This window comes from Eutrema salsugineum, unplaced genomic scaffold, assembly GCF_000478725.1.
Source record: "Eutrema salsugineum unplaced genomic scaffold, Eutsalg1_0 scaffold_1, whole genome shotgun sequence".
Classification (NCBI taxonomy): Eukaryota; Viridiplantae; Streptophyta; class Magnoliopsida; order Brassicales; family Brassicaceae; genus Eutrema; species Eutrema salsugineum.
Window position 1 is genome coordinate 14,152,059 of NW_006256909.1, and position 24,718 is coordinate 14,176,776.

The window sequence follows — 24,718 nt, forward strand, 5'->3', positions numbered from 1 at the left end:
ATCATACCAAATCGAAATATATATAATTTTTATATGGTTTAATTTTTTTTTAAACTGAAAAAGCCAAACGAAAACCAAACCATAAATCGAAGTGCCTACCCTACCCCTAGACTCCAAGTGGCTTGACTTTGAAGTCTTGCAATTTTTGGCGTTATTGTGTCCCGAGTCAACTCCTCACTTTCTTGGACACTTCTTTGTTAAGAAATTCAACAGGTAAATACTCTGTATTTTCGATGAAAGTGTTAGGTGTTTTCGTAATAGTTTCCCCTTTTGTTTTACAATATTATATATAGAATTGCTTTTCCATTTTTCATTCATCACTTTATTTCATTTTTATTTTCCTAATTCTGTGTGATAATGGGGCAACTGTTTGAACAAGTGAGTCACAAGGATAACGAAGATACCAAATCCCATTGCCATGAAGATGCAGGACTCGAGGTATTTCTTCCTTCTCACTCCATCTTTTCAGCTCTTATTCATTTGATCAAATCCCTACAAATCGGATACTTGTGAGGTTTCTATTTTTTCTGAATTTTCAATGCATGTTTTGGATGTAGTGTGTTGATAAAGAAGGAAGAACGCCATTAATCTCAGCTTGCACGAAATCAGAGCTATTTGACGGTGAAAAAACTCTGCTTCAGTTGGGTTCCGATGTCAATGCTTTTCTTTCTGGTAATTAATCAAGAATCTTTTTCTTCCCCATTTTTGTTCATCTTTCTTGTTTTTTCAGAGTTTGTGCTTTATCTCTTTCTTGCCAATTTGACGACTGAAACGTTTTAGTAATCTATTTCGTGTTCAATTTACATTTGTAATGTCTGTATTTTTTTCCATGCAGCATATCCAATGATTCGGAATGATGATTCTCAGACACCTCTTAAGGTTGCTAGAGCTAAAGGTTACAGTAATATTGTACGCACGATTGAGGTATATGCTTTTAACATTTATTTCGTATTTTCGGCGATGGGCTAGTAAACTACCTGAAACGTCATGAGCTATAACTATTTTAAACTGTTTTGATTCTGTAGAGTCACATATGTTTGTTCTCTGGTTGGATGCGTGAATTTTATGGCCCTAGCTATGTTGAATTGTTTGCTCCCCAGCTTCTTTCAAGAAGAGTGTGAGTATCTTTTGTTTTCTTTACCACTTTCTTTCTTATATTTTTTTGTTGTACATGAATATGAATCTGCCATAGAACTTGTTGTTTTGCAGATGGGTAGTTATCGTACCAACTGGTTCACAAAATCCTACAAAGCCTTTCAAGTTGGAGTTGGTTGTGTATGCTAGTCTTCAGGTACTAAAAACTAATCATTTCTATTATGCTGAGATATGTGTCAACTTTTGAGATTCTATACTTATGAAACTTTTATGATGATGATGATGATATATATATAGGATGCACAACCAAGGACGGTGATCCCTTTGTGGAAAGCCAAGTTGGAGGAACCAAAATCAGATCAGTCTGATGCTTCAGTGATGATTGGTAATAACTCCACAAGTAATTTTCTTGACATTTTCCCACGTTCATGGAATCTTTATCTTTCCTTGTTGATTAAAACTTTCTTATCATTTATAGGTCCAACGCGCAAGAGGCAAAGAAGAAGGGGATACATCTCTCATGCAAGGCGTTGGGCTCAAGTAGATTGGCGTAAGTGTTGAAGGGTTTGTACTGTCTAACCATGAAAATTGTTACAAGAAGAAGGCATAAAAGCTATTCTGGTTTAATTGAATCTGTTCTATGAAGTAGAAACATAAGTTTTTTATTTGGTTTTAATCTCAACTATTTTAGAAATGCGGCTTAAGCTGGCACCTGCGAAGAGAGGCGACATCCAACAGCTAAATTGGTTTTGCGAGGCGTGTAAAGGAATTCCACAGGTATATATGGCCACAGAATAAAACTTTGGAGTTAAGATATTTGCTATCTGTGTGCCTCATTTAAAACTTTTGATACTAACTATAAATTTTATACAGCCATTGAATCCTCCAATATGTGAAAACAACGTTTCCAATGAGGTTGCGCCATCAGTTTATCCTTTGAGAGCTGTAGCGGCAGTAGAAGACGGTTCCATACACTATCCATCGGTCGATGTCGACCTCTCACTCCCTTGTGAAAAATGTGAGGATAAAGAAGATGGTGGAGGATCTAGAGTGTGTGTAATATGTGTGGATTCATCATCTGAAGCAGTGTGTGTGCCGTGTGGACACGTTGCTGGATGCGTTTCTTGTTTGAAAGAGATCAAAGACAAGAAATTGGGATGTCCTGTCTGTTGCGCCGATATTGATCAGGTTATTAAGCTATACCATGTTTGAAACACGAAAGGACAGAGGGATCATCGAATCTCCTTTCTCTATGGCTGAAAGATACAATTCAAGCATAATGGATCATGGGTAGTTATGTTTATCATCTATTTCTCTGTTACAGCTTACAAGTTATTAGAGTCCATTTTTCTCTCTACAAAATATCTTTCCCATTGTACTAGTGCTTTATGCTTTATTTGAAGTTTCAAATTTTTTTGTTCGGTTATTTTAATAAAGTTAATAAATAATATACATATACAACACATATTATAATATCGCTAAAACGGTATAATGTTTGTGTTGATTTTCTTGCAAATTAAGAAAAACATGAGAGTTGTTTCTTTTTCACATGTTTCTAACTCAAATCTGGAACCCCCGGGGTAAGCTTGATCTTTGCTTGAATTATCAAGAAATGAGATTTGCCGTAAAAAGGAAAAATATAATTTTTTATATCTATATATACTACTACACCAATTATCTTTATTTTTATGTTGTATCTAATCTAATATATAAAAAATAAAAAGAACCCTTCGATTATTGACATATCATCAGTTAATAGCAAATAAAAAACTGATATGTATTCAGCTATTTATACATATATAAATTATTAAATTTGAATTTAATTATCTTAAAATTTGAATTTATAAACATTATCATACTAACAAAGATAGTTTTATATCAACGCAACCGAAAAAAATAAGTTATGAAACCAAAAATGAAAACAGTAGATCCATAAAGTTTCAAACAACCGAAAGAAGAAAAATCAGAACTAGAAAACCATAAAATAATAAAAGAACATTGAAGAAAAAATCAAAGAGATAACCAATTATCAAAAGTAAAGAAAACAAAAATAAAAACCAGAGGAAAAGTCACAGAAAAAGAGAGATAGAACCAACATAAAACTTAAAAGATAGGTGAAACCAGAAACTGCAAATGGTAAATTGACAAAATTAAAAATTATTACAAAATCGAAATTTGGATGCAATTTTTTCAAAAAACAATAAATTGAAGAGATTTCTAAGATAATCAAAAAATGCAAAAAAAATTTAATAATTTAATTAAAAACTCTAAAATATATTTATTTACAATACAAAATAAAACAAAATATGCGTATATAGCAATTTTTTTCTTAATATTATATAATTATTAGATTCAAAACTTAAACAATTATATAATTCGAAACAAATATGTTAAATCTCAACTGTCATATATCATAATTAAGATTTAAATAAAATTTTAAATTAGAAAAATATAACCACAAAAAGAACATTGAATAAAAAATTAAAGAGGTAACAAATTATCAAAAGTAAAGAAAAAATAACTATAACCAGAGAAAAAATACGGAAAAAAAAGAGAGATAGAACCAATGAAAGATATGTGAAAAAAACGAAAAATGGTAAATCGAAAAAGTTAAAATTATTGCAAAATCAAAATTTGGATTTAAAAAAATTCAAAAAAAAAAAGAGATTGAAGAGATTGCTAGGGTCGAGAACAAAAAATACAAAAATATAATAATCAAATTAAAAAAAAATCTAAAATATATTTATTTATAATATCAATTAAATGTGTATAGCGCGAATTTTCTCCTATTGTTATATAATTCTTAGATTCAAAGCTTAAACAAATATATAATCCACTACAAATATGTTAAATTTCAATAGTCATATTTCGTAACTGAGAATTAAACAAAACTTTAAATACAACTAGCCAGTATAATGTAAGAAGCACGTTTTTAAGAGAAATTAAATTCTAAAGAATTAAAAAGATAACGTATATCTGTGGGGAGAGAGGGAGAGGGAATTAAAAAAAATATAAATCTATAACATTAACAACCTTCATTATTCTTCATTATTCTGAAAATAAAACAAAAACATAACCATAGTAAAAACGAGAACAAAAAAAGAAAAAAAAACACTTGAGAATGTAGTAATTTTTTTTGTTTATCAAAATGTGAAGGTCCACTCTTGAAATCTTAACAAAACCAAATATTATTTGTTGGATTTGAACTGGTAACTGGAATGATATTGCTTGAGCTGATAATGGTCGGAATGATGGAGGAATTACTTGGTGGTGGTGGTTACGGTGGTTATCATCCATGAAAGGAAAACTGATATGCTCAACAGCAAAACTTGTTTGGTCAGAATGATTCATCATCTCAATAAACCATTGTTGGTTCTGATTATGATTTTGATTCAGATTCAGATTCAGATTTTGCTCATAGAATCCAATATTTGGAAACGCCGGATGACGACATTGTTGTTGATGATGATGCTGAGTTGGGTTAAAGAAAGCTGCAGCAGTGGCGGGTGAGGATGAAGAACCTAACTCATGAATAGTAGCATCTGGAGCAGTTGTAGTTGATGCACCTACATCGCTCATCTCCATACCAGCATTCTCCAAAATTTTGATCCTGCGATTAATATCTTTAAGATATTTTTCAATCAAATAACTTAAATTATTAAGATCTATAACATTGAGATGAAACATTCTCGTGTTTCCGATTAAACACTGGAACATGACTTGAGTCATCTCCAGCTCCTTATTATCCTTTTTCTGTTTTTTTAAATGCTCGGACGCTTTTGGCGATCCTTTGTCTGAGAAATGTCTCTTGGTCCACCATTTTTTTGTGTTGGTCCATCTCCGGCAACATCCAAAAATCCGAGACTATCCTTTGCACACCGGAATCTGATAGCCAGACCTCAGGATTGGAGTCATAAGGACTATAGATGATGGCACATGCATTTATACCACAAAGAGTCGCGAGCTCATTTACTTTCTTCATCAAACCTTTTTTTCTTTTCTGAAAGTTGCTTTCCTTGACAAATCATTTGCAATGAAAGCAAGCTTCACCTTCTTCCTTGTCATAATGGCTTTTTTTCTTTCTCTCTTTTTTATTTATTTGTGTGTTGTTTATTAAGTTCATGAATGAGTTGTGTTATATAGTGATGGAAGATATCTCTTTTAATTACATATTATTCTTTTATTTATAGTTAATCATAAAATATAAGAGTAATTATTACAATCAATAAAGTTATAATTTTATTTAATTAGAAATATCTTATTCACTTATAAACCAGATCACATTATAAAAAAAATCTACTGTTATTTTTTATAAAAAAACTGAAAATATGAGAATTTCAAAGATTTGGTTTTTTAGTAGGTCAAAGATTCTTTTTAATATATTTCTGTACATATTTCTTTTATTAGAAACTTTGAATTTATATTTTTTTTAACTTGTAAAGTAACCAAGAACTAGTAACATTATACACAGGGATAATCTATATACTTATTTATTTAGTGATTTGTTGATGTGTCAGCTCCACGACGAGTTTCAAAACGTCTTGCTTACATGTCAGCTCCACAGTGAGTTTCGGCTGCAAAATTTTTTTTTACCATATTTTTCAACTAAGTGTAATTTTTTTATTGAATCTTATTTGATGATTTGTTAAATTAGCTTAAAAACATACCGCTCTAATTAATTATGGTTTAATGCTTAATTCTATTGTCAATTAAACCATTTTTCAAATTTAATAAAACTGATATTTTGGGTTTTCAACTTCAAATGTTTTAGTATAAATATATATGACTTATTTCTAATTCGCTCACACCCTTCTAAATTGTTTTACTTCTTCCTTCTTCTTCGAATAAGTTCGTACGGTACTTCAAATCATTATGTTTCTGTTCTATGATTATTATGAATATATATATATATATATATATATATATATAGTTTGTATCTTCATTCAAAATCTCGTGTTTATGATCTTTGATTTCATTGTCTTTTATCACTATCTTTATAGTCTTTGATTTACTAATTGTCCAGAACAAACATGTTTGTTAAAAACTCATGGATCATCAGGTAAACTCATGAAGTCATCATGTCTTCAAACATTAAAATGAAAGGAATTCTAACAAACAAATATATTCAACACTAGAGAATAAAAAAAAAATTTAAACTACTATTAAATTTTCAAACAACTAAAATAAAAATTATAACAGCCCGCACAAGGCGCGGGCAAGTTCACTAGTTCTCTATAACTTATCGTTACCAATCTTGTCTTTTTATAACTTGCCTAGGTTAAAAACTTACAATACCCATTTCATATCTTTTAACAAAAAAAAAAAGAAATTCAATACCCATTGTGAAGCATAGATTTTTAATAACTTAACGTTTGGAGTATAGACAGCCAAAATAGTAGTTGATATTTATGAACGATAAAAATATAATTTAGGATGGAAAATTTGAATATAAATTTAAAACAAGAAGAATAGAGAATGATTTCTGGCCAAACTTGTGTTGTCATTATAAGATTATAGTATCACATTTGATAATAAAATCCGACTAAATCGAAAATTAAACGTTTAACGAAATGAATATATCATTTTTAAAAGAAAAAAAACTTAATATATATAAATATATTGCATATTTAAATTATTTTTAATTTATCTTTAATAAACTATTGTTTAGTTTACAAAAAGTTATAATATTCAAATATTTACTAAGAAAATTTCTGTGTATTTCATATGTTTAATTGGAATCCAAGAAGATATTTTTAAATTTTTATGTTTTAAGTTTATGAATTTATAAATATATAATTTATAAATTAAATAGAAAATAATTGTGAAAACATATAGTGGATCAAAATTTGTTGCATAAACTTTTAATACTAAAAAAGTAGCAGGGAAAAATGTGGTTAATGAAAGAGATATTGGTAGATCTTGTCTTATTAATACAATATTACATTTTTAGTGTCGATTTAAGATTTGAAAAACTGATTAATAGATACATATATTTATTTATTACTAATATGAAATACAATATAACAGAATCTGTTAAATAATATATATTTTCAGGTGGTTTCATTCTTTTTATTATTCGCTTATTTTTTTAGAAAATCTTGAATTATTATTCTAAATTTTAATATACTTTGAAAACTAACCCCTCTTTTAAAATTTTTGAAAACTAAATTTTCTACCTTCTTGAATTTTGAGAATATACGAATACAATAATTAGTTTATTTTATATTTTTTGGAATAAAAATTTTGTAAGATAAATTTTCAATTAAAATATCATATATATATATATATATCTACTATATTAAAATAAATAATTTTAATTAAAATTTATATTCGGATATAACAAATATATTTAAATCTTCAAAATGCTCTTCAAATCAGATTCTCAAATACTGATTGGAGCTATCAAGAGGAACCAGCTAAGGAGATCAAGAGCATTGTCTTTGATATCAAGTTCTTATGCTCTATGTTTCTTGATGTTTTGTTTATTCATATCCCACTCACAGCTAACATGTTACAAGTTGCGATCACTAAACAGTCGCTCCTCGACTATCAACTTGTATCGCCGATTTCAGGCTAATCTCCCTTTATGAATAGATAAATTAGATGTTCAAAAAAAAAATCTTCAACAACCATATGAACCAATTTATCAAACTTCATGACATCTCCGCATATGTATTTTTTTCAGTTAAAAAAAATGTTTTCCTTCTTTCTTCTAATTCATCACAAAACTCTATGATTTCTTGCTCATCATCCAATCTCCAAAAACTCCAAAAATATGCAACATTCTTAAGAACAAAACTCACTTTTTTTCTTTTCTTGCAAACTCTTTCACACGAGGCAGTTCTATCTATTCATTAAACTTTCCTAGAACTGAATCTAAAGAACATCTCTTATCACTTAAATTACTGGATCATATCCATCATAGAAATATATAGTTTTATTATTGGGAGGATTACTGTACTAACTTTAGAAAGTATCTATATTGTTTATTAGGCACACTTTTATTTTTTTTACAAAACTAACCTAGCATACCCAAAACATCCTTTTTGCCTTTGTTGATAAAAACCTAATTACAAAAATACCATTATTTTTTTAATGCCACGTACGCAGAAAATAACGCTGAAAATTTGATAAGTCTACCAGGCTTTGACGGTAGACTCATCAAATTTTGGTCAACGCAAAAATTTTGTCGGTAGAGTTATTAGGTCGATGGTAGATTTATTCGAGAGTTGGTAGATTTTACAAATGTTGGTAGACTTATCTTGGTAGAGTTTTAACAATGAAAGGTAGATTTATTATGTTTCGGTAGATTTGTTGTTATGAATGGCAGACTTGTCAAACGTGTTGGTAGACTTGTTAAAGAAAGCGTTGACTTTCCCGCATAGTTGACTTTGTCGGTAGATTTATTGACAATGAGGTAGATTTAATTTCTGAGTTGGTAGACTTATGTCCTTTGGCAGTAGATTTATGTGAAAAAAATTGTCAATACGTGACGGTAAATATATCTGTTTTATGATAGAGTTATATCTAGTTGGTAGATTTTTTGCTTTTGTGGTAGATATGTTTGTTTTGTGGTAGATTTAATTCAAGTAAAATTTCTTCCGGTGAGTGGTAGATTATTTGTTACATGAGGTAGACTTACAGAATATTAGTAGATTTGTTTGTTTTGTGGTAGATATGTTTGTTTTGTGGTAGATTTAAATTCAAATAAAATTCCTTCCGGTAAGTGGTAGAATATTTGTTACATGAAGTAGACTTACAAAATGTTGGTAGATTTGTTTGTTTGTTTGGTAGAGTTTATGTAATCTGATAGAGTTATTGTACGTATGGTAGACTTTTTATAATAATCATGTGGTAGATTAATTAAGTTTGGTATTTACAAAGATAACCTCGATCTGGTAGACATATGATATGCTTATGGTAGACTTGTTTCTATGGTAGAGTTATTTACCATGCTTGAAGTAGACTTAGTTGTTAATGTTTGGCAGACATTTGATTTTCTGGTTCATAATTACTTTTTTGTCCGAAAAGTATTCTCCTATCTACGAAAAACCAGCGGTTTGGTAGACTTATGTTTGCAGTGTTGTATGTCTTTCTAGTTTCGTCTTTATGGTAGACTTCTGTTTTTTTTTTTTTTTGTAAATCTATTTGTATATTTGTTTTTTTGGTTTTGTTTAATTAATACGTACTAGATTTTAAACTCATGCGTCTGCTCGAGAATCTTTGATTTTTTAATTCTAATATAAGTTATATTTATTTATTTAGATATAATTTATTTTTTTATTCATTTTTTAAATCAAGAATTTTGTTATCATATTTTAATTTTAAATAATATAGATTTGTATATTAGTAGAATAAGAGTATTAGTTAATTAAGTATACATCAATCTATTGTTAATTATGAACTTTGTTATTATGTGAATTTAGAATTATACATAAACAATCTTAATATCTATGAATTTGCTAATTTTTCCGTTTAATTGCCTTAAATCATTTTTTAATATCTTACATATTTTGACAATTTAACCCGTATAAGACTGTAATTATATATGCATAACCTATAATATTATTGTATAATATAAATATTTACTAATATTAAATATTTTATATTTTAGACCGATTGATTATGATAAAATATAGTAAGATATTCATTTACCATTTGTGTTATTATAAAAAATGTATATATCTACAAATTGGCTAACCCGTTAGTTTAATTACCTCAAATCATTTTAACATCTTATATGTTTTAATAAACTAACTCATAGACATTAAGTATAAATATATAATCCTAATCAGATCCATCATATTATTTTATAATATAAATTTATTAATTTTCAGTATTTGATATTTTAGATCGACTTATGATAAAATATAATAAGATATTTCTTTACTATGCATTATTATAAAAATATTATTAAAATTTAAAATTTAATTTAAATATAAATTTTATTTAAGAAATTCTAAAGTATTAAAATTATTATCTAAATTTCCGTAAGAAAAATTTAATTATAATTGTTTTTGAAATTTTTGAACTTTAAATTAAATTGAATCTAAATTTTTGTAATAAAATTTAATTATTTTAAATTTTGAATTATTTGAAATTTAAATTAAATATGACCTATATTTAAGGAAATTTAAAATATATAAATTAATAACTATATATCTAAAAAATATATAAATATAAAATAAAATATTTTTAAAAAATTTGGGGAGTGTTTGAAAGCAAGTACTAAAAATGCTTCTGTTTTAATATAATAGATATATGTATCAATATTAATATGTATATATGCATATGTCAAATTTACATATTATATATAAATCAGGTATTTATTATTTGTATTTTTATTTATTTATACAATTATATATATTAAATATGAGTTTAGTAAACTAAAGTTGAACGTGGCGCACTGATATTTGCTTATTTAGTGTTCTCAAAAGACGCGGGTTCGAGTCTGCCTGGTCTCATTTTTTTTTCAGTTTTAGGTTAAATATAGACGAAATGACAAATTTGCCCCCAACTTCTTCTTCTTCCCTGCGACCTGTAAATTTTTTTCTGCGCTGTTCACCTTTTTTTCACGATTTTGATGTTTCTGCTAGATATTTTTATGGATAACACAAACTTATGATAGATCTACAATGAAACATCCGATTTCAAGCTTAAAAACATACAAAAAAGTAATTTAAAAAAAACAACGATTATTGAACTGAATAAATTCAAATCACGGTGGTTGGAAGCTGCCTAACACTTAATCGCCGATTATGTGGCCGAGCCTGGTCTGTTTTCAAAAGAACATGGATGTAAATAAATATGTTTTTTTAATTATATATTTTATTAATTATAGTGGTATTCTTGTAATAATATTCACTATTTAGACAAAATAGTATAAGACCAATTTTCTAAGATTAATTTGGTAAGTCCTTTAATATGTTAAGTTAGGTTTGTCAATTCAGGGTAGTCTGAGTAATTTTTACTTACAAATTATCAAAGATGAGGATGAGGCTAGTGAACACGGGAGAAGAGTAAGTGTTCCATTTTTTTGGGTCTAATACGTGTTCCATTTTACTTGGGTCAAAGAGAAAACAACATGGTCCTATCCAGTTTTTTGGAACAATAGCAAATATTTCCTTCGATTTGTCTCTTGATCTCAATTGCTTACGGACCGTACGAGATAATGATCAGCATGGGATGTTTACCATGATGTAATGAATATTTGGATTCGAGAGATCCTTTAGACTTAGTACGAATCCCAAATTAAAGAAAATCTAACCAAAGCTTTATCATGATATGAAAGAAGATTTGGTATTCTTTAATTTGGCCGAGTTAGGCAAACCCTCAAATGTTGTTATTAATTAAAGTTAACATAACGTAAAAGACGTGAATAATTAATACTTTTATGATATAAATAGATAACCAAAAGTTTTCCAAAATAAAAGTATAATAATATATTGTTAACCAAAAGTAATTTCATCCGTTCATGTTTGAGGTTTGTAAGTGGTAATGTAGCCATGTAGGGGTATAGCGTAAACTCAACATATTTCTGAGTTTGTATTCCACTAAATACACGATTTAAACAGTAAGAAAATCTGAATTTATATGGGTTCGGTAAATTAGTCTAAATTTTGGTTTAAAATGATTTTGGTTTATAAAAATAAATAAAAAATAAGTTTCATGAAACACTATTTTTATTAGAGATAAATACCGGATGATGCTGATCATATTTTAACAAAAGTTACCTGAACATTTCTTTTGACAGAAATTACTCTGGATTGTAAACTTAATAAAAAATAATAATAGTCGACTATGTTTGTCTCCAGCATAAATAATCAATTGATAACTAAAAATTATATCATAACGTTCAAGTTTTCCTCTTAAAATATTAACTTGATCAGTATATGAGTAGAATCTTTCATCATCAATTCTAATCAATCCATGATCACGTAAATAATTTAGAGTATGGCTCACCATTAATGCAATACAGTAACTTTAGAATTTAATAAATCGTGTACCGTTTTGCTATTCCATTATAAAAAGAAAGCAACAAGAACAAAAATTGTTCACAAATGTTTATTTATTATTATTATTATTATTATTATTATTATTTGAGATAAAAGTATGAACAACATCAAACCATTTCTCTTGGCTATTTACATTTCTTTAGTCTTAACATGTCAAGATCGTGTCTTAGCTGACTGTACTACAACGAGAGATGTCATAGTCCCAAAGATTTCTGAGTGGCAAGTCCAGGTGATCAACAGTTTGACCACTGGTGAAACTCTTTTCATCCATTGTAAATCTAATGACAACGATTTAGGAGAACATAATCTGAATTTTAGTGAAAGATTTTCTTGGAATTTTGGAGAAAATATGCTTCACTCAACTTTGTTTTGGTGTTATATGAGTAAAGATGACGGTCATATGAATGTAAAAGTGTTTTGGGATGATGTAATTTTGTTCCATAGATGCGATTGGAAAAACTGTGTTTGGACCGCTAAAACAGATGGTGTTTATCTTTGGAATTCTGCGATCGGCGAAGATATGTTGTCAGAGAAATGGGAAGTAGGATATTGAAGACATGTTTTTAGTAATTTTCTTATTTGATGAATATCATTGATTCACGCAGAAAAAAAATAATTTAATAATAATATTTTGTTTCTTTGTAACAATAATAATAGAGTTTTGTTGTCAATTATTTTTGGGTAGTGGGTATCTATCATTGATATATTTTTGTTTTGATTGTTAAGAAAACTAATTGTTGATATACAGGCCGATTAATGTGTAGAGACTATACACAAAATCACATATTATCGATAAACAAACTCATTAAAATTGTTATATTTTATATCCATTGTTTAAAAATATCAATTTAAATTTTTGGGAACGATCATTGGTTTAACATGTCTGAATGAGATTAGTAAACCATTCTTGATTAGTTGTTATCTAAGTTCAAAACTCGTATATTAGCCATTTTAATGAGTTTGATTACGATATTCAACCAATCATTTTCTTAAAAAAATTTAAATTCTTTGATTTTCTATGATTATCTCTGCTTTTCACTCCACTCAAAATTTATAAAACAATCAACTTAACCCAAACGTCTTTTTCCTGATTTTATAAAACAAATGACAAAAAATATCTTTTAAAAGTAATACAAAATTTTTTTTGTAGATTTGTTGCTCTACAATAAAATATGTGACTTCTGTTGATTATATGAACTTGATAATTGGTACTTTGAATTCATTTGATTTTTTTATAAATGGAAGTTTGTTTTATACGTTTTTGCTTAAACATACTATATACATTTTTGCTTAAACAAATGAATGGAACTTACTATATACGTTTTTGCTTTATTAATGGAACATATACGTTTTTGCTTGAATATACGTTTTTGTTTAGTTTGTGGTTTATTTCTTGTAATGTTAATTTATACTTTTAATAAAAGAATATGTACTTTTATTATATATATATATTATAAATTTGTGTTTACATCGATTTTTTGAGTATTTTAATATAGAATTTCATGTTTTTCAATGGTAGTAAAAAATTCTTATTAAAAATATATTTTACAATTGAGTCGCATGATTATGGAGGAGAGCTTGAGTTGCCTACCATTCATTCGCTTCAGTCACAGATTTTGGCAATACTACAAATTGGAACATTTGGAAAGAAAATAGGCAGAATGAAATTTAGTAGCTTGTAGTAAGCATTACAATAACATTTCTTGAAAGTTTCTATATTTTCAATAAAAGTAGTAAAGAAAAGACCACTGTTATATATGAATTCAAAATATATAACAATTTTTTCAAAATTATATTATTCATCTCACATAGTTTTCTATAAGACTGCAATCAGCCGACTTTTTTGTTTAGACACCACCGAAAAATATATCATTGAGCCTCCATCAACATGAATCAAGTGTTTTTTGTGGTTCTCCAATATTTACATCAAAAAAAAGCAGAAGAAATTGTATACTTCTTTGTTTGCTTCATTTCAAAATTGAGATATGATATAATTCACTTGATAATGTTGATATTTATAATACTACATGCAATTATTATTAAAGGAGTTACGAAACCTGTTATTAATGTGTACAAATTTTTTAACTGAATTAAATTTTTGGTGATAATAGCAGAAAATCAGATTTTAGTTTTAATTGCATAGTTAATACCAATTAAATATGGTTTTAAGTATAAATAATTATATATATATATATTTAGAATATAAATGCCAAATGACCCAATAGGGAGAAAGTGAAACCTTTCTTTTATATACATGATTTTTTATGGGGGAGTTCGTCAAATAATCAAACTAAATTTAAATATATATATATATATATAATTAAGTCTTAGTTCACATTTTTGCTTAAATCTTTCTAATATGCTTAGTATATAGAATAGGTCTGATCTTGAGGTGAAGCGAAAATTATTGATTTGACTCTCAAAATTTTGAAAACTTTTTGAAGTTCTATCTTATGACGTTGAAAACAGCCCTATAAACACAAACAATCAACTGAACTTATATTCATATTTTTTATTTATATAAAAATATGTAATGTTGTAAACTAGATTTATGTTCATGATTACAAAATCTAGAAGTTATAGTCCAATTTATGAAGTTCAAACTTCAAAATGTGCAGGTCGAAATTTTAATTTACAAACTAAATCAAATAAAATCAAAAGTAATAAGAAAGATTAGGCCAATGAGAGACTCTGATTAGCTATAGTCATGAATAAAAGATGTATTATGTATCGATGAACTTCTCATACACAAAACCCATTACAGTCTCTCTCTCTCTCTCTCTCTCTCTCTCTCTCTCTCTCTCTCTCTCTCTCTCTCTCTCTCTCTCTCTCTCTCAAACCTCTCTTTTCTATCTCCATCTCTTCCACTCTTGTAAAAAATGGCAGTTTATAAAAAGCGTGTTGTCTCTAAAACTTCTTCTCCTCTTGCTATTGTCAAAACAAATGCTCACGATCCAGGACAAAACTGTCCCTATCAAAGCACCGATTGTGTCTTCTTACAATGATCGGAACAGACCGTTGCTTGGAACTGTAGACAGGCTGAGGAACCTGAATGTGATGAGAGAAGGGATCCAGCTTCCCACCAGTGTTGTGGTTGGAGACCAGTCCTCAGGGAAGTCCAGTGTTCTCGAATCCTTGGCAGGAATCCGTTTGCCTCGTGAGCAAGAAATCTGCACTAGGGTTCCTCTTGTGATGAGGCCAGACAAGTCCTAGCCCTGAACCTGAGATCTCGCTGGAGTATAACGACAAAGTTGTTTTTACTGACAAGGAGCACATAGCTGAAGCTACTGATGTGATCGTTGGGAAGTCATGTATCTCTTTTCTCTCTCATTTAGTGTTAACTGTATTTATGATGCAAACTTGCAAGAAATAGATTTTTTTTTTTGAACTATCAGGAGTTTTTGGCTAAAGCCCGTAATTCTTCCAGGTTTGAAACCACAGCAGAATCACAGCATGGAATATTAGTTCTGCTCCAAGCGTCTCAATCTTACAAGAGAGATTACTATGAATGAGACCTTAATTTGAAACATGGAATAAATAAGAAGCTATATATCTACTTAATTACCATACAAGTCCTTGACACTAGATCTTTACATTATAATTAAATTGAATACAAGTGCTAAATGTGTTATTTTTAATACAAGTTCTAAAGGTTTTATTTGATTTTGGAACTATTATGTCATTACTGATTTGATATTTTTCATGCTATAGACTATTTTTCCTAAATGATGAAACCTCTGAGATTTGTGTATTTGACGCTAACCAGTTCTGACTATAATAAGCACAAGAGAAATTATTGTGAATGAGACCTTTATCTGAAACATGGATATTAGAAATTAGTTATTTACTTACCATAAAAGTCTCTGAAACTAAATGTGGAAATCTACCTAAATACTATTGCCTAGAGGTGTTCATGTTGTTAACTATACTAGTACAGTAGAACCTCTATAAATTAATACTCTATAAATTAATAATCACTATAAATTAATAATTTTCTCTGGTCTCGAGTTGGGCCAATGTAAAAATCTATCAAATTCGATAATATAATAAGATAATAATTTTTTTGAAACTTCTATGTAAATCTATGGTCCCAACATAAAGATAAATTAATAATTATATAAATTTTGTATATATATATATAAGATAAAATATACTAAAATATAATTAATTTGTTGTTTGTTATTATTTAAGGTTGAAATTTTATTGAAAAGCATCTCTTTACTTATTTACATCAATAGTTTTTAATATATTTTTTTAAATCTCTATTCAAAATTTGTGAAAAAATTTAAATGTGATAATTGATTTTCTTACACGTAATTGTTTCAAAATATAATATGATATTGCTTCAATTTTAGTATCAATATTAAGGATAGTAACCATGATTTTTTTTATTAATTTTGTACTAACGAATATTTGTATTTTTACATAGATAATTCAGGCCATAATAACAAATAAAAATAACTATTCTATTCTAATTGCTATGATTAGTAATCATAATTTAAGTTTTTATGCATATGAGTTTACATTTTTAATTTTAACATCATTTGAAAAAAAAAATTTAAGAAGAAGATGGACGATAAAAATAATTTTCTTCTATAAATTAATAATTATTAATTTATAGATAAAATATTAATATCACGATAAATTAATAAAATATTACGGTCCTAACATTATTAATTTATAGAGATTTTACTGTATCAAAAACAATGAAAGCTATAAAGTATCCAAACATTAAACATACAGCCACAGTTCATATCAAGTATTTTCTTCAATTATCATTCAATTATAACTATACATATATGGAAAAGTTTTCCCAACAATTTTCATAAATTTTTAAAAGTTTGCAATTCTAAAGAACTATTTTTTTTTCTAAGAATCTGCAAATTTGCCGGAAACAAAAAAAAAAGTCTAGTTTAAATATTATCCACACATGGCCATAAGCCCATAACAGAAGAGAACGCTGAGAAAAACTAAATTGATAAAAGAGTAGAAAAAAACATAAATACACACATATGTATATATTAACGACCTCCACTCCAAAAGATTCTCTCTCTCTCTCTCTCTCTCTCTCTCTCTCTCTCTCTCTCTCTCTCTCTCTCTCTCTCTCTCTCTCTCTCTCTCTCTCTCTCTCTCTCTCTCTCTCTCTGCCGCTTGCTTTCTCCTTCATTCCCATTTCCACTATATAAGAAGAAGAGAAGAAAGTTCGTCTCTTTCTTAATTTAGAAGATAGACAGAGTACAAGCAACCGAACCCATCATCATTTCGTTAGAGCACCTCCAACAGAGGTTTATGTGAGGTTCGTCGATGGGGTTCATAGCCTATTTTGGAATTAAAATAAAAAAAATTTAATAAGAATGAAGAATCGCAGAGAGTTTGAAAAACCTCAGCTGGTGAACCTCACTTGCAGACGTGGCGAATTTCGTACCCTCTATCCTTCTTGAAAAAAAAATTCATTTCCTCTTTTGTTTTTCACTCTCTCTCCTCTCTCTTCTTCAAAATTTTATTAATTTAATATTTGGGTTGAACCCCATAGAGAGTTCACCATTGAAGGTGTTCTTAGATCCGAGTCTTTCTACTTCTTTCTCTTTCTATCCAATACACTCCACTCTGGATTTTCCCGCGATATGTCACTGTCTCTTTCAAATCTAGGAGCTACTCTTGTGTGAGTGAGTCCCTCTCTTTTTGATCTTTCAGGTGTTTAATTCTCACTTCTTTTTTTTCATCTACTTCCTAAATTTGGTTCGAGAAACAAATCGGTTTTGCTCTGTGTATACGGTTTGTTTACTTGTAGCTTTTGAAAATTTGATTTGTTTGTAAGCTTCTCCTATAAATTTCGATTTTGTTTTCTGTGGAATTCTTACATCTATATGGTTAGATTGATACTAGTGGATAAATGTATTGTTTATCTGGTTCTATTTCATATCTATTGTTCTGTCTTTTCGATTAGATTTTTGCTTTTATTTTCTCACACCAAATCTGTTGTGGAAAGATTTTGGATCAAATGGTTTTGTAACAATTTGCTTACTATGCTTGTCCTGGATTCCAAAGTTTCAAGCTTTTCTTCTTAGATCTCATGTCTTCTAATTCTTACGGATATTGATCATTGTGTTTGTTTTACAGTGAACAGATTCAATGTTTTGGTTGGTGATAATTATATCATCAATTTCTTTTACTTAAGTATCCACTTAGTAGTCTACATTCTTTAAGTCGGAACTTTGAATCTCCTGTTTGGTTTTATCTGGATAATACAATAGGCAATGAAGGGAAGATCAGATGGAGGGAAAAAGAAACGTGTGATTGCTTTCGTCTGCGTTGCAGCATTAGTTCTTGTTTTCGTTTATCTCTTCTACGGCTCCTCTGATCATAGAGCATCAGCTATTGAGTACGGGAGAAAACTAGGCTTAGGTGGTGATGAAGATGAGACCATACAGGATGATACTTCCAGCTCGTTTGGTCTTGATGATGGTTTCACGCCGAGAAGTTTTTCTGTGAGTCTTCAAGCATTTTCTCATCTTCCTCATTGATGGTTAGGTACTTAGGTTCAAGTGGTAAATGTTTTTTTCTTGTTTTTTCCAAGGTGTGTGATGATCGGCATTCAGAGCTTATTCCTTGCATAGACAGGAATCTCATATACCAAATGAGACTGAAGCTGTATTTGTCGTTGATGGAGCATTATGAACGCCATTGTCCTCCTTTTGAAAGACGATTCAATTGCTTAATTCCTCCTCCTAATGGATATAAGGTGGGCTATATTGGTATGATTAGTGTCTGACATCATTTCTTTCCACGTCTGAAGCTGTTTTCTCTTTGAATATGTTATAGATTCCAATTAAATGGCCAAAACGTAGAGACGAAGTGTGGAAAGTGAACATACCTCATACTCACCTTGCACATGAGAAGTCTGACCAAAACTGATGGTTGTCAAAGGAGACAAAATTAATTTCCCTGGTGGTGGCACAAATTTTCACTATGGGGCTGATAAGTACATTGCTTCCATGGCTAATGTAAGTTAGTTTCTTGGTTTGTATACAATATAGCGTATCTTATTCTTTGTTTTTCTGATTGTATTCTCGGAATTTTCAGATGCTAAACTTTCCGAACAACGTTTTGAACAACGGTGGAAATCTAAGGACAGTTTTTTATGTTGGTTGTGGTGTTGATAGCTTCGGTGGTTATCTTCTATCATCAGATATCCTGGCTATGTCATTGGCTCCAAACGATGTGCATCAGAACCAAATAAGTTTTCTCTTGAGAGAGGCATTCCTGCCTCCCTCGGTGTTTTAGGGACAAAGAAGCTCCCATACCCGAGCAGATCTTTTGAACTTGCTCACTGTTCACGTTGCAGGATCGATTGGCTTCAAAGAGACGGGATTCTTCTTCTTAAGCTAGACAGAGTGCTCAGACTTGGTGGTTATTTTGCTTATTCATCTCCAGAGGCTTATGCACAAGATGAAGAAGACCTCAGGATCTGGAGAGAAATGAGTGCTCTTGTGGAGCATATGTGTTGGAAGATAGCTGCAAAAAGAAAAAAAAAACTATTTGGCAGAAACCTTTGACAAATGATTGTTATCATGAAAGAGAACCAGGAACTCAGCCTCCTCTTTGCCGTTCTGATAATGACCCTGATGCTGTATGGGGAGTAAACATGGAAGCTTGCATAACTCCTTACTCTGACCGTATGTTTTCAAACCTCTCCTCGCTTTTGTGATAGCAAAACTGCCATAAGATTCTCATTGAACTATTATTTTGGGTTATTCTTAGATGACCACAAAACAAAGGGAAGTGGGTTAGCTCCATGGGCGGCTCGGTTAACCTCTCCTCCTCCTAGGCTTGCTGATTTTGGATACTCAACTGGCATGTTTGAGAAGAACACGGTATATAGGAACCCATAACTTTTCTCTATTGATTGAAACTGATAAACTAAGAACACATGGGCTATTCAGTCACATCATATATTTCTTATTCGGAAGGGAACATTGGAGGCAGAGAGTAGATAGTTATTGGGAACTCTTGAGTCCTAGAATCAAAGCTGATACAGTGAGGAACATAATGGACATGAAAGCAAGCATGGGATCATTTGCTGCTGCTCTGAAAGAAGATGTTTGGGTAATGAATGTTGTTCCCGAGGGCGGACCGAACACGCTTAAACTGATATATGATAGAGGTTTAATGGGAGCGGTTCATAGCTGGTCAGTTTCTTCTTGATCAAAATGACACATTACTGACTGGTGAATATTATCTCGAATCTTTAGCATGTTAATCTGTTTCATTGTACCAACAGGTGTGAAGCATTCTCGACATATCCAAGAACCTATGATCTTCTCCATGCTTGGGACATTATATCAGATACTAAGGAAAAAAGGTGTAGTGAAGTTGATTTGTTACTTGAGATGTATCGAATATTGCGCCCAAGCGAATTTGTAATCATAAGGGATAGACAGAGAGTGGTGGATTTGGTGAAGAAGTATCTTAAGGCATTGCATTGGGAGGAAGTAGGAACCAACATAGATTCAGATTCAGATCAAGATTCAGACAATGTTGTATTCATTGTCCAGAAGAAGTTGTGGTTGACTAGTGAAAGCCTTAGAGATATGGAGTGACGAACCCACACGAGATACATAGACATTACGACCGACGAGAGTATACACCCAAGAAAGTTCTTTGTTGGAGAAACATTAATTTGTTGTTTTTCTTATAAGAATTGTTTCATTTTTACATTCTTTGATGTTGTTTGTATGATTTGGTAGAGAAGACTCGTATAAGTAAAGATTGATATAATTCATTTTTACATTCATTGATGTTGTTTGTATAATTTGGTAGAGAAGACCCAACTAGAAATGTATATGAAAGGGAAATCAACTATAAGAAATGTTCTTGGTTTTAAAATGAGTTATGAGATGCTACCCTGACAGGTGGGAGTTGCATGGTTATTACAACACTTTTTATCGATGCAAGTTAGCAGTTAAGGAAGCTAATCATTGGTTTTAAGAACATCTCAGATCATAAAGGAACAACTATAGCAATTGTTCTTCTTGAATGTTTGGTTGAATGAGGCATAACGAAGGTCTTTACCATAATCGTTGACAATGCTACTGCCAAAACTTTTGCTCTCACGAAATTTAAAAATTCATTCAAATTTATACTTTAGTGCCGAAATTGTTATGTGCATTCCCTTCGTTGTGTTTTTCTTCTTAATTTGTTTTCCAATTTTTTATTTATAATTACAGTTTAATAAGATGTATTCTCAGAGTGGAAGTGATCATATTGGTAGTAGTTATGTTCCATCTTCTGAATCTGATGAAACTCCATTGTGGAAATATGTAACGAAGTTAGAGAAACAAGGAGCAAAGGGGGAAATTTGGAAATTCCAGTGCAATATCTATAATGACACTCGTTAAGGCTCATATTACAAAGTTAAAGAACATTTACTTGGATTGCCGGGTCATGAAATTTTTATGTATAAGAAAAAGCAACAAGGATTGAAAAACTTGAAATGCAGAGATTGGAAGATGAGTTTTAGAAGAAAAAAGCTGTGTCTGGATCTAATTAAAGAAGTCTCTTTACCTTGAGAGAAAGATGTTGCCAGCTTTAAGAAAATAAAGTCTTGCTTATTACCCATTGTTGTTGTATTTGGTATTCAAGCTAGAGACCATCTGGATCAAGAGATTGGAAGAATGTTTTTTACAGGAGGCTCGCCATTCAATCTTGCTAGAAACCCGCATTACGACAAGGCATTTCAGTTTGCTGCTGCCAGCAAAATTGACGGTTATGTTCCTCCTGGTTATAATAAGTTGAGAACCACTTTATTGTAGAAAGAAAAAGAGAATGTAGAAAAGTTATTAGTACCGTTGAAAGGGACATGGAAAAAAAGAGGGGTGATGATTGTGAGTGATGGTTGGAGTGATCCTACACAAAAACCTCTAATCAATTTCGTAGCTACTTCTGGAAGTGGTCCTCTGTTTCTGAAGACTGTGAATTGTTTAAGCGAAGTCAAAGATAAATTCTTCATTGCTGATTTGATGTAAAGTTATTAATGAATTGGGTCATCAAAATGTTGTGCAAATTATTATAGATAATGCACCAAACAGTAAGGCGGCTGGAGAGCATATTGAGAGTTTGTTTCCCCACATATATTGGACACCATGTGTTGTGCATATGCTTAATGTGGCCTTGAAGAACATTTGTGCAGGAAAAAGTACAGAAGGGAATGTAGCAACCTATGATGAGTGTAACTGGATTACTGAAGTTCATGGGGATGTACTTGCTATTAAAAATCTCATTATGAACCATAACATGAGACTATCAATTTTCAGTAAGTTCTCTCTTCTAAGGTTGCTTTCTATTGCTGATACTTGTTTTGCGTCAATTATAGTGATGCTTAAAAGAAGGAAGCTGATCAAGAGGGGTCTTCAAGCCATGGTTATCTTATAGAGAGGATGACATTGGGAAAACAGCCTTAGTTAAAGTGAAGATCGTGAATTAGTTAAAGAGAAGATTGTGAATGATGATTGGTGGGAGAAAGTGTCTTGTATTCTTGATTTCACTGGACCTATATATATGATATGATTAGGTTTTGTGACACTGACAAACCATGCCTTCACTTAGTATATGAGATGTGGGATTCTATGATTGAGAAAGTGAAGCTTGAGATCTACAAGAGAGAAGCTCGCCAGTGACATAATTTAGTCTCTTCTATGATGTCATTTATGAAATCTTAGTGGCTCGTTGGACAAAGAATAACACACCTCTACATTGTCTAGCTCACTCTTTAAATCCAAGGTATTATGATTATATAATTTATTCTTTTTTTAATTTCTTTGTCATATATATATATAACATATTTTGTATTTTGTAGATTTTATAGTGATGAATGGCTAAATGAAGATTCCTCAAGGAGTGCTCCACATAGAGATGCAGAAATCTCACTTAAGAGGATGAAGTGTTTTAGGAGATTGTTTCCAAATGATGATGATCATCTGAAAGTTATGGAGGAGTATGCATCATTCTCGATGAGAAGTGGTCTTTTGCAGATTTAGCATGCATTTCGATAATGTTTACTATGGAACCTAAAAGTTGGTGGCTAACTTTGGTGCCCAAACTTCTCTTCTCCAAGGCTTTTAAATTGCTTAAACAACTTTGTTCATCTTCTTGTGATGAGCGCAACTAGAGTACTTACTCATTCATTTATTCGCTGAAAATGAACAATTTGACTCCAAGTCGTGCTCAAAATTTGGTTTTCATCCACAAGAATCTGCGAATTTTGTCCAGAAATTCTGAAGAATATGAAGTTGAGAAGACCAAGAAGTGGGATGTTGGTGGAGATGTTGATTCGATGGAAGAAGTTGGATTTTTAGAGTTTGCAGATCTTACACTAGATGAGCCAGATTTGGAGGGTGACCTAGCTGTTGATTAGGTTGTATTTATTGTTTTTTTAAAGATATTAAAGTAAGTGGTTTTTTTAAACTGTAAAGACTTATTGGTGATATTTGTTAAACTATGAGTATTTTTTTTATATTTGACTGCGGTACTCATGCCGTACCCGTCTCTACAACTTTTAAATTTGATGTTCGTTCCCATCCCTGTTTCCTGTCCCCGTACCTGTCTCAGTGCAACTTAGGTGGAATTCGATTACCGTCGTCGACAGTTACACTTGAATCTGCTTTGAATCTACAGTGAAGTTTCTAGTTGCATCTATTGCTTGCACCATCGAAGCTCCTTCTGCCTATCAGACAAGATCCTGACTGACTGAAAATTTTCTACTAGTGTAAGAATAAGTTTCGATCATCTTAAACTCATGACCTCACCCTCTGCCTTGACTAAAGCTTTTCAAATAAGTTTTTTAGGGAGATACAACTCCTAGCCACAAGAGGACGATACCATATTTGGAGAAGAATAATTTTTCATCATCTCCGAATCTAGATCTGCAGAAAAAAAAAGATAAATCCGAACTTAGCCGGAAGACAGATCCAAATAACAAATAACCTTTACTATTGAGCAGTAAAAGGAATCTATTAATTGGAACATTATTATCCGTTCAAAGTCGGAACCCAATATAAACAAAAAAATTCCTATTATTGATCAAAACTATGAGAGGTAAAAGAACAGAGAAAAAAGAGAGAAGAGAGAAGAGAGAAGAGAGCTACTCACAGGCTCCATTCGAGTTGGAGTTTATATGTGCCACCAAAACCGGTCTTCGGTCTTGTGGGAAATTATAAACAGCTTTTTCTTCTTGTCTCTCAATTTATTTATTATAAAAAAAATTATCTCAGCAATTTTTATATTAAAAAAAAAACTATTTATGTCAATAACTTTGACATTTATTCTTGGCTTTTGACATTACCATCGAACATATTTCCCGTGGAGGGGTCCACGCGGAATAATAAAGCCGCTCAATCCACTTCTCAATCCTCAAAATTAAATCACTTTTCCCAATAATATATTCAATTTTCGGTATTCAGTTTATTAGTTTCCCAATTTTCCTTAACAATAATATTTTTGTTTTAAGGAAAACCAATTAAACCCTTAATTTACGGTAATCAACTTTAGTAAGTCACTAAAGAAAAATTAATTCATTTCGAACCTAATCTCCCAAAACAGCATATAATAAG

The 24,718-nt window shown here is 30.5% G+C and overlaps 3 protein-coding genes across 4 annotated transcripts; all 3 read left to right on the forward strand.

Moving 5' to 3' along the window:
• The first annotated feature begins 246 nt into the window (after positions 1 to 246).
• LOC18029361 (putative E3 ubiquitin-protein ligase XBAT35) lies at positions 247 to 2,571 on the forward strand. 2 transcript variants are annotated; one of them, XM_024148777.1, is made up of 9 exons: positions 247 to 438; positions 558 to 672; positions 836 to 924; positions 1,026 to 1,117; positions 1,210 to 1,291; positions 1,393 to 1,495; positions 1,574 to 1,645; positions 1,787 to 1,872; positions 1,969 to 2,571. In XM_024148777.1, the coding sequence occupies exons 1-9, from the start codon at positions 358 to 360 to the stop codon at positions 2,305 to 2,307; spliced, it is 1,059 nt and encodes a 352-aa protein (XP_024004545.1). In that variant the 5' UTR covers positions 247 to 357; the 3' UTR covers positions 2,308 to 2,571. The 2 variants fall into 2 exon arrangements, with proteins under 2 accessions (XP_024004545.1, XP_006414726.1); XM_006414663.2 differs by having other exon boundaries at positions 1,393 to 1,480; positions 1,969 to 2,512.
• Positions 2,572 to 12,207: 9,636 nt separating this feature from the next.
• LOC18029363 (S-protein homolog 74) lies at positions 12,208 to 12,663 on the forward strand. The gene has a single exon (XM_006414665.1). It carries the CDS (start codon positions 12,208 to 12,210, stop codon positions 12,661 to 12,663), a length of 456 nt encoding a protein of 151 aa, XP_006414728.1.
• Positions 12,664 to 17,264: 4,601 nt separating this feature from the next.
• On the forward strand, positions 17,265 to 20,829 carry LOC18029364 (probable methyltransferase PMT3). Its single transcript, XM_024148778.1, is given in 11 exon segments — positions 17,265 to 17,776; positions 18,365 to 18,598; positions 18,688 to 18,852; positions 18,933 to 19,020; positions 19,023 to 19,114; positions 19,194 to 19,347; positions 19,350 to 19,640; positions 19,643 to 19,786; positions 19,872 to 19,988; positions 20,086 to 20,299; positions 20,392 to 20,829. Coding segments are annotated over 10 exon segments (1,815 nt in total). The 5' UTR covers positions 17,265 to 17,776; positions 18,365 to 18,367; the 3' UTR covers positions 20,711 to 20,829.
• Positions 20,830 to 24,718: the final 3,889 nt, after the last annotated feature.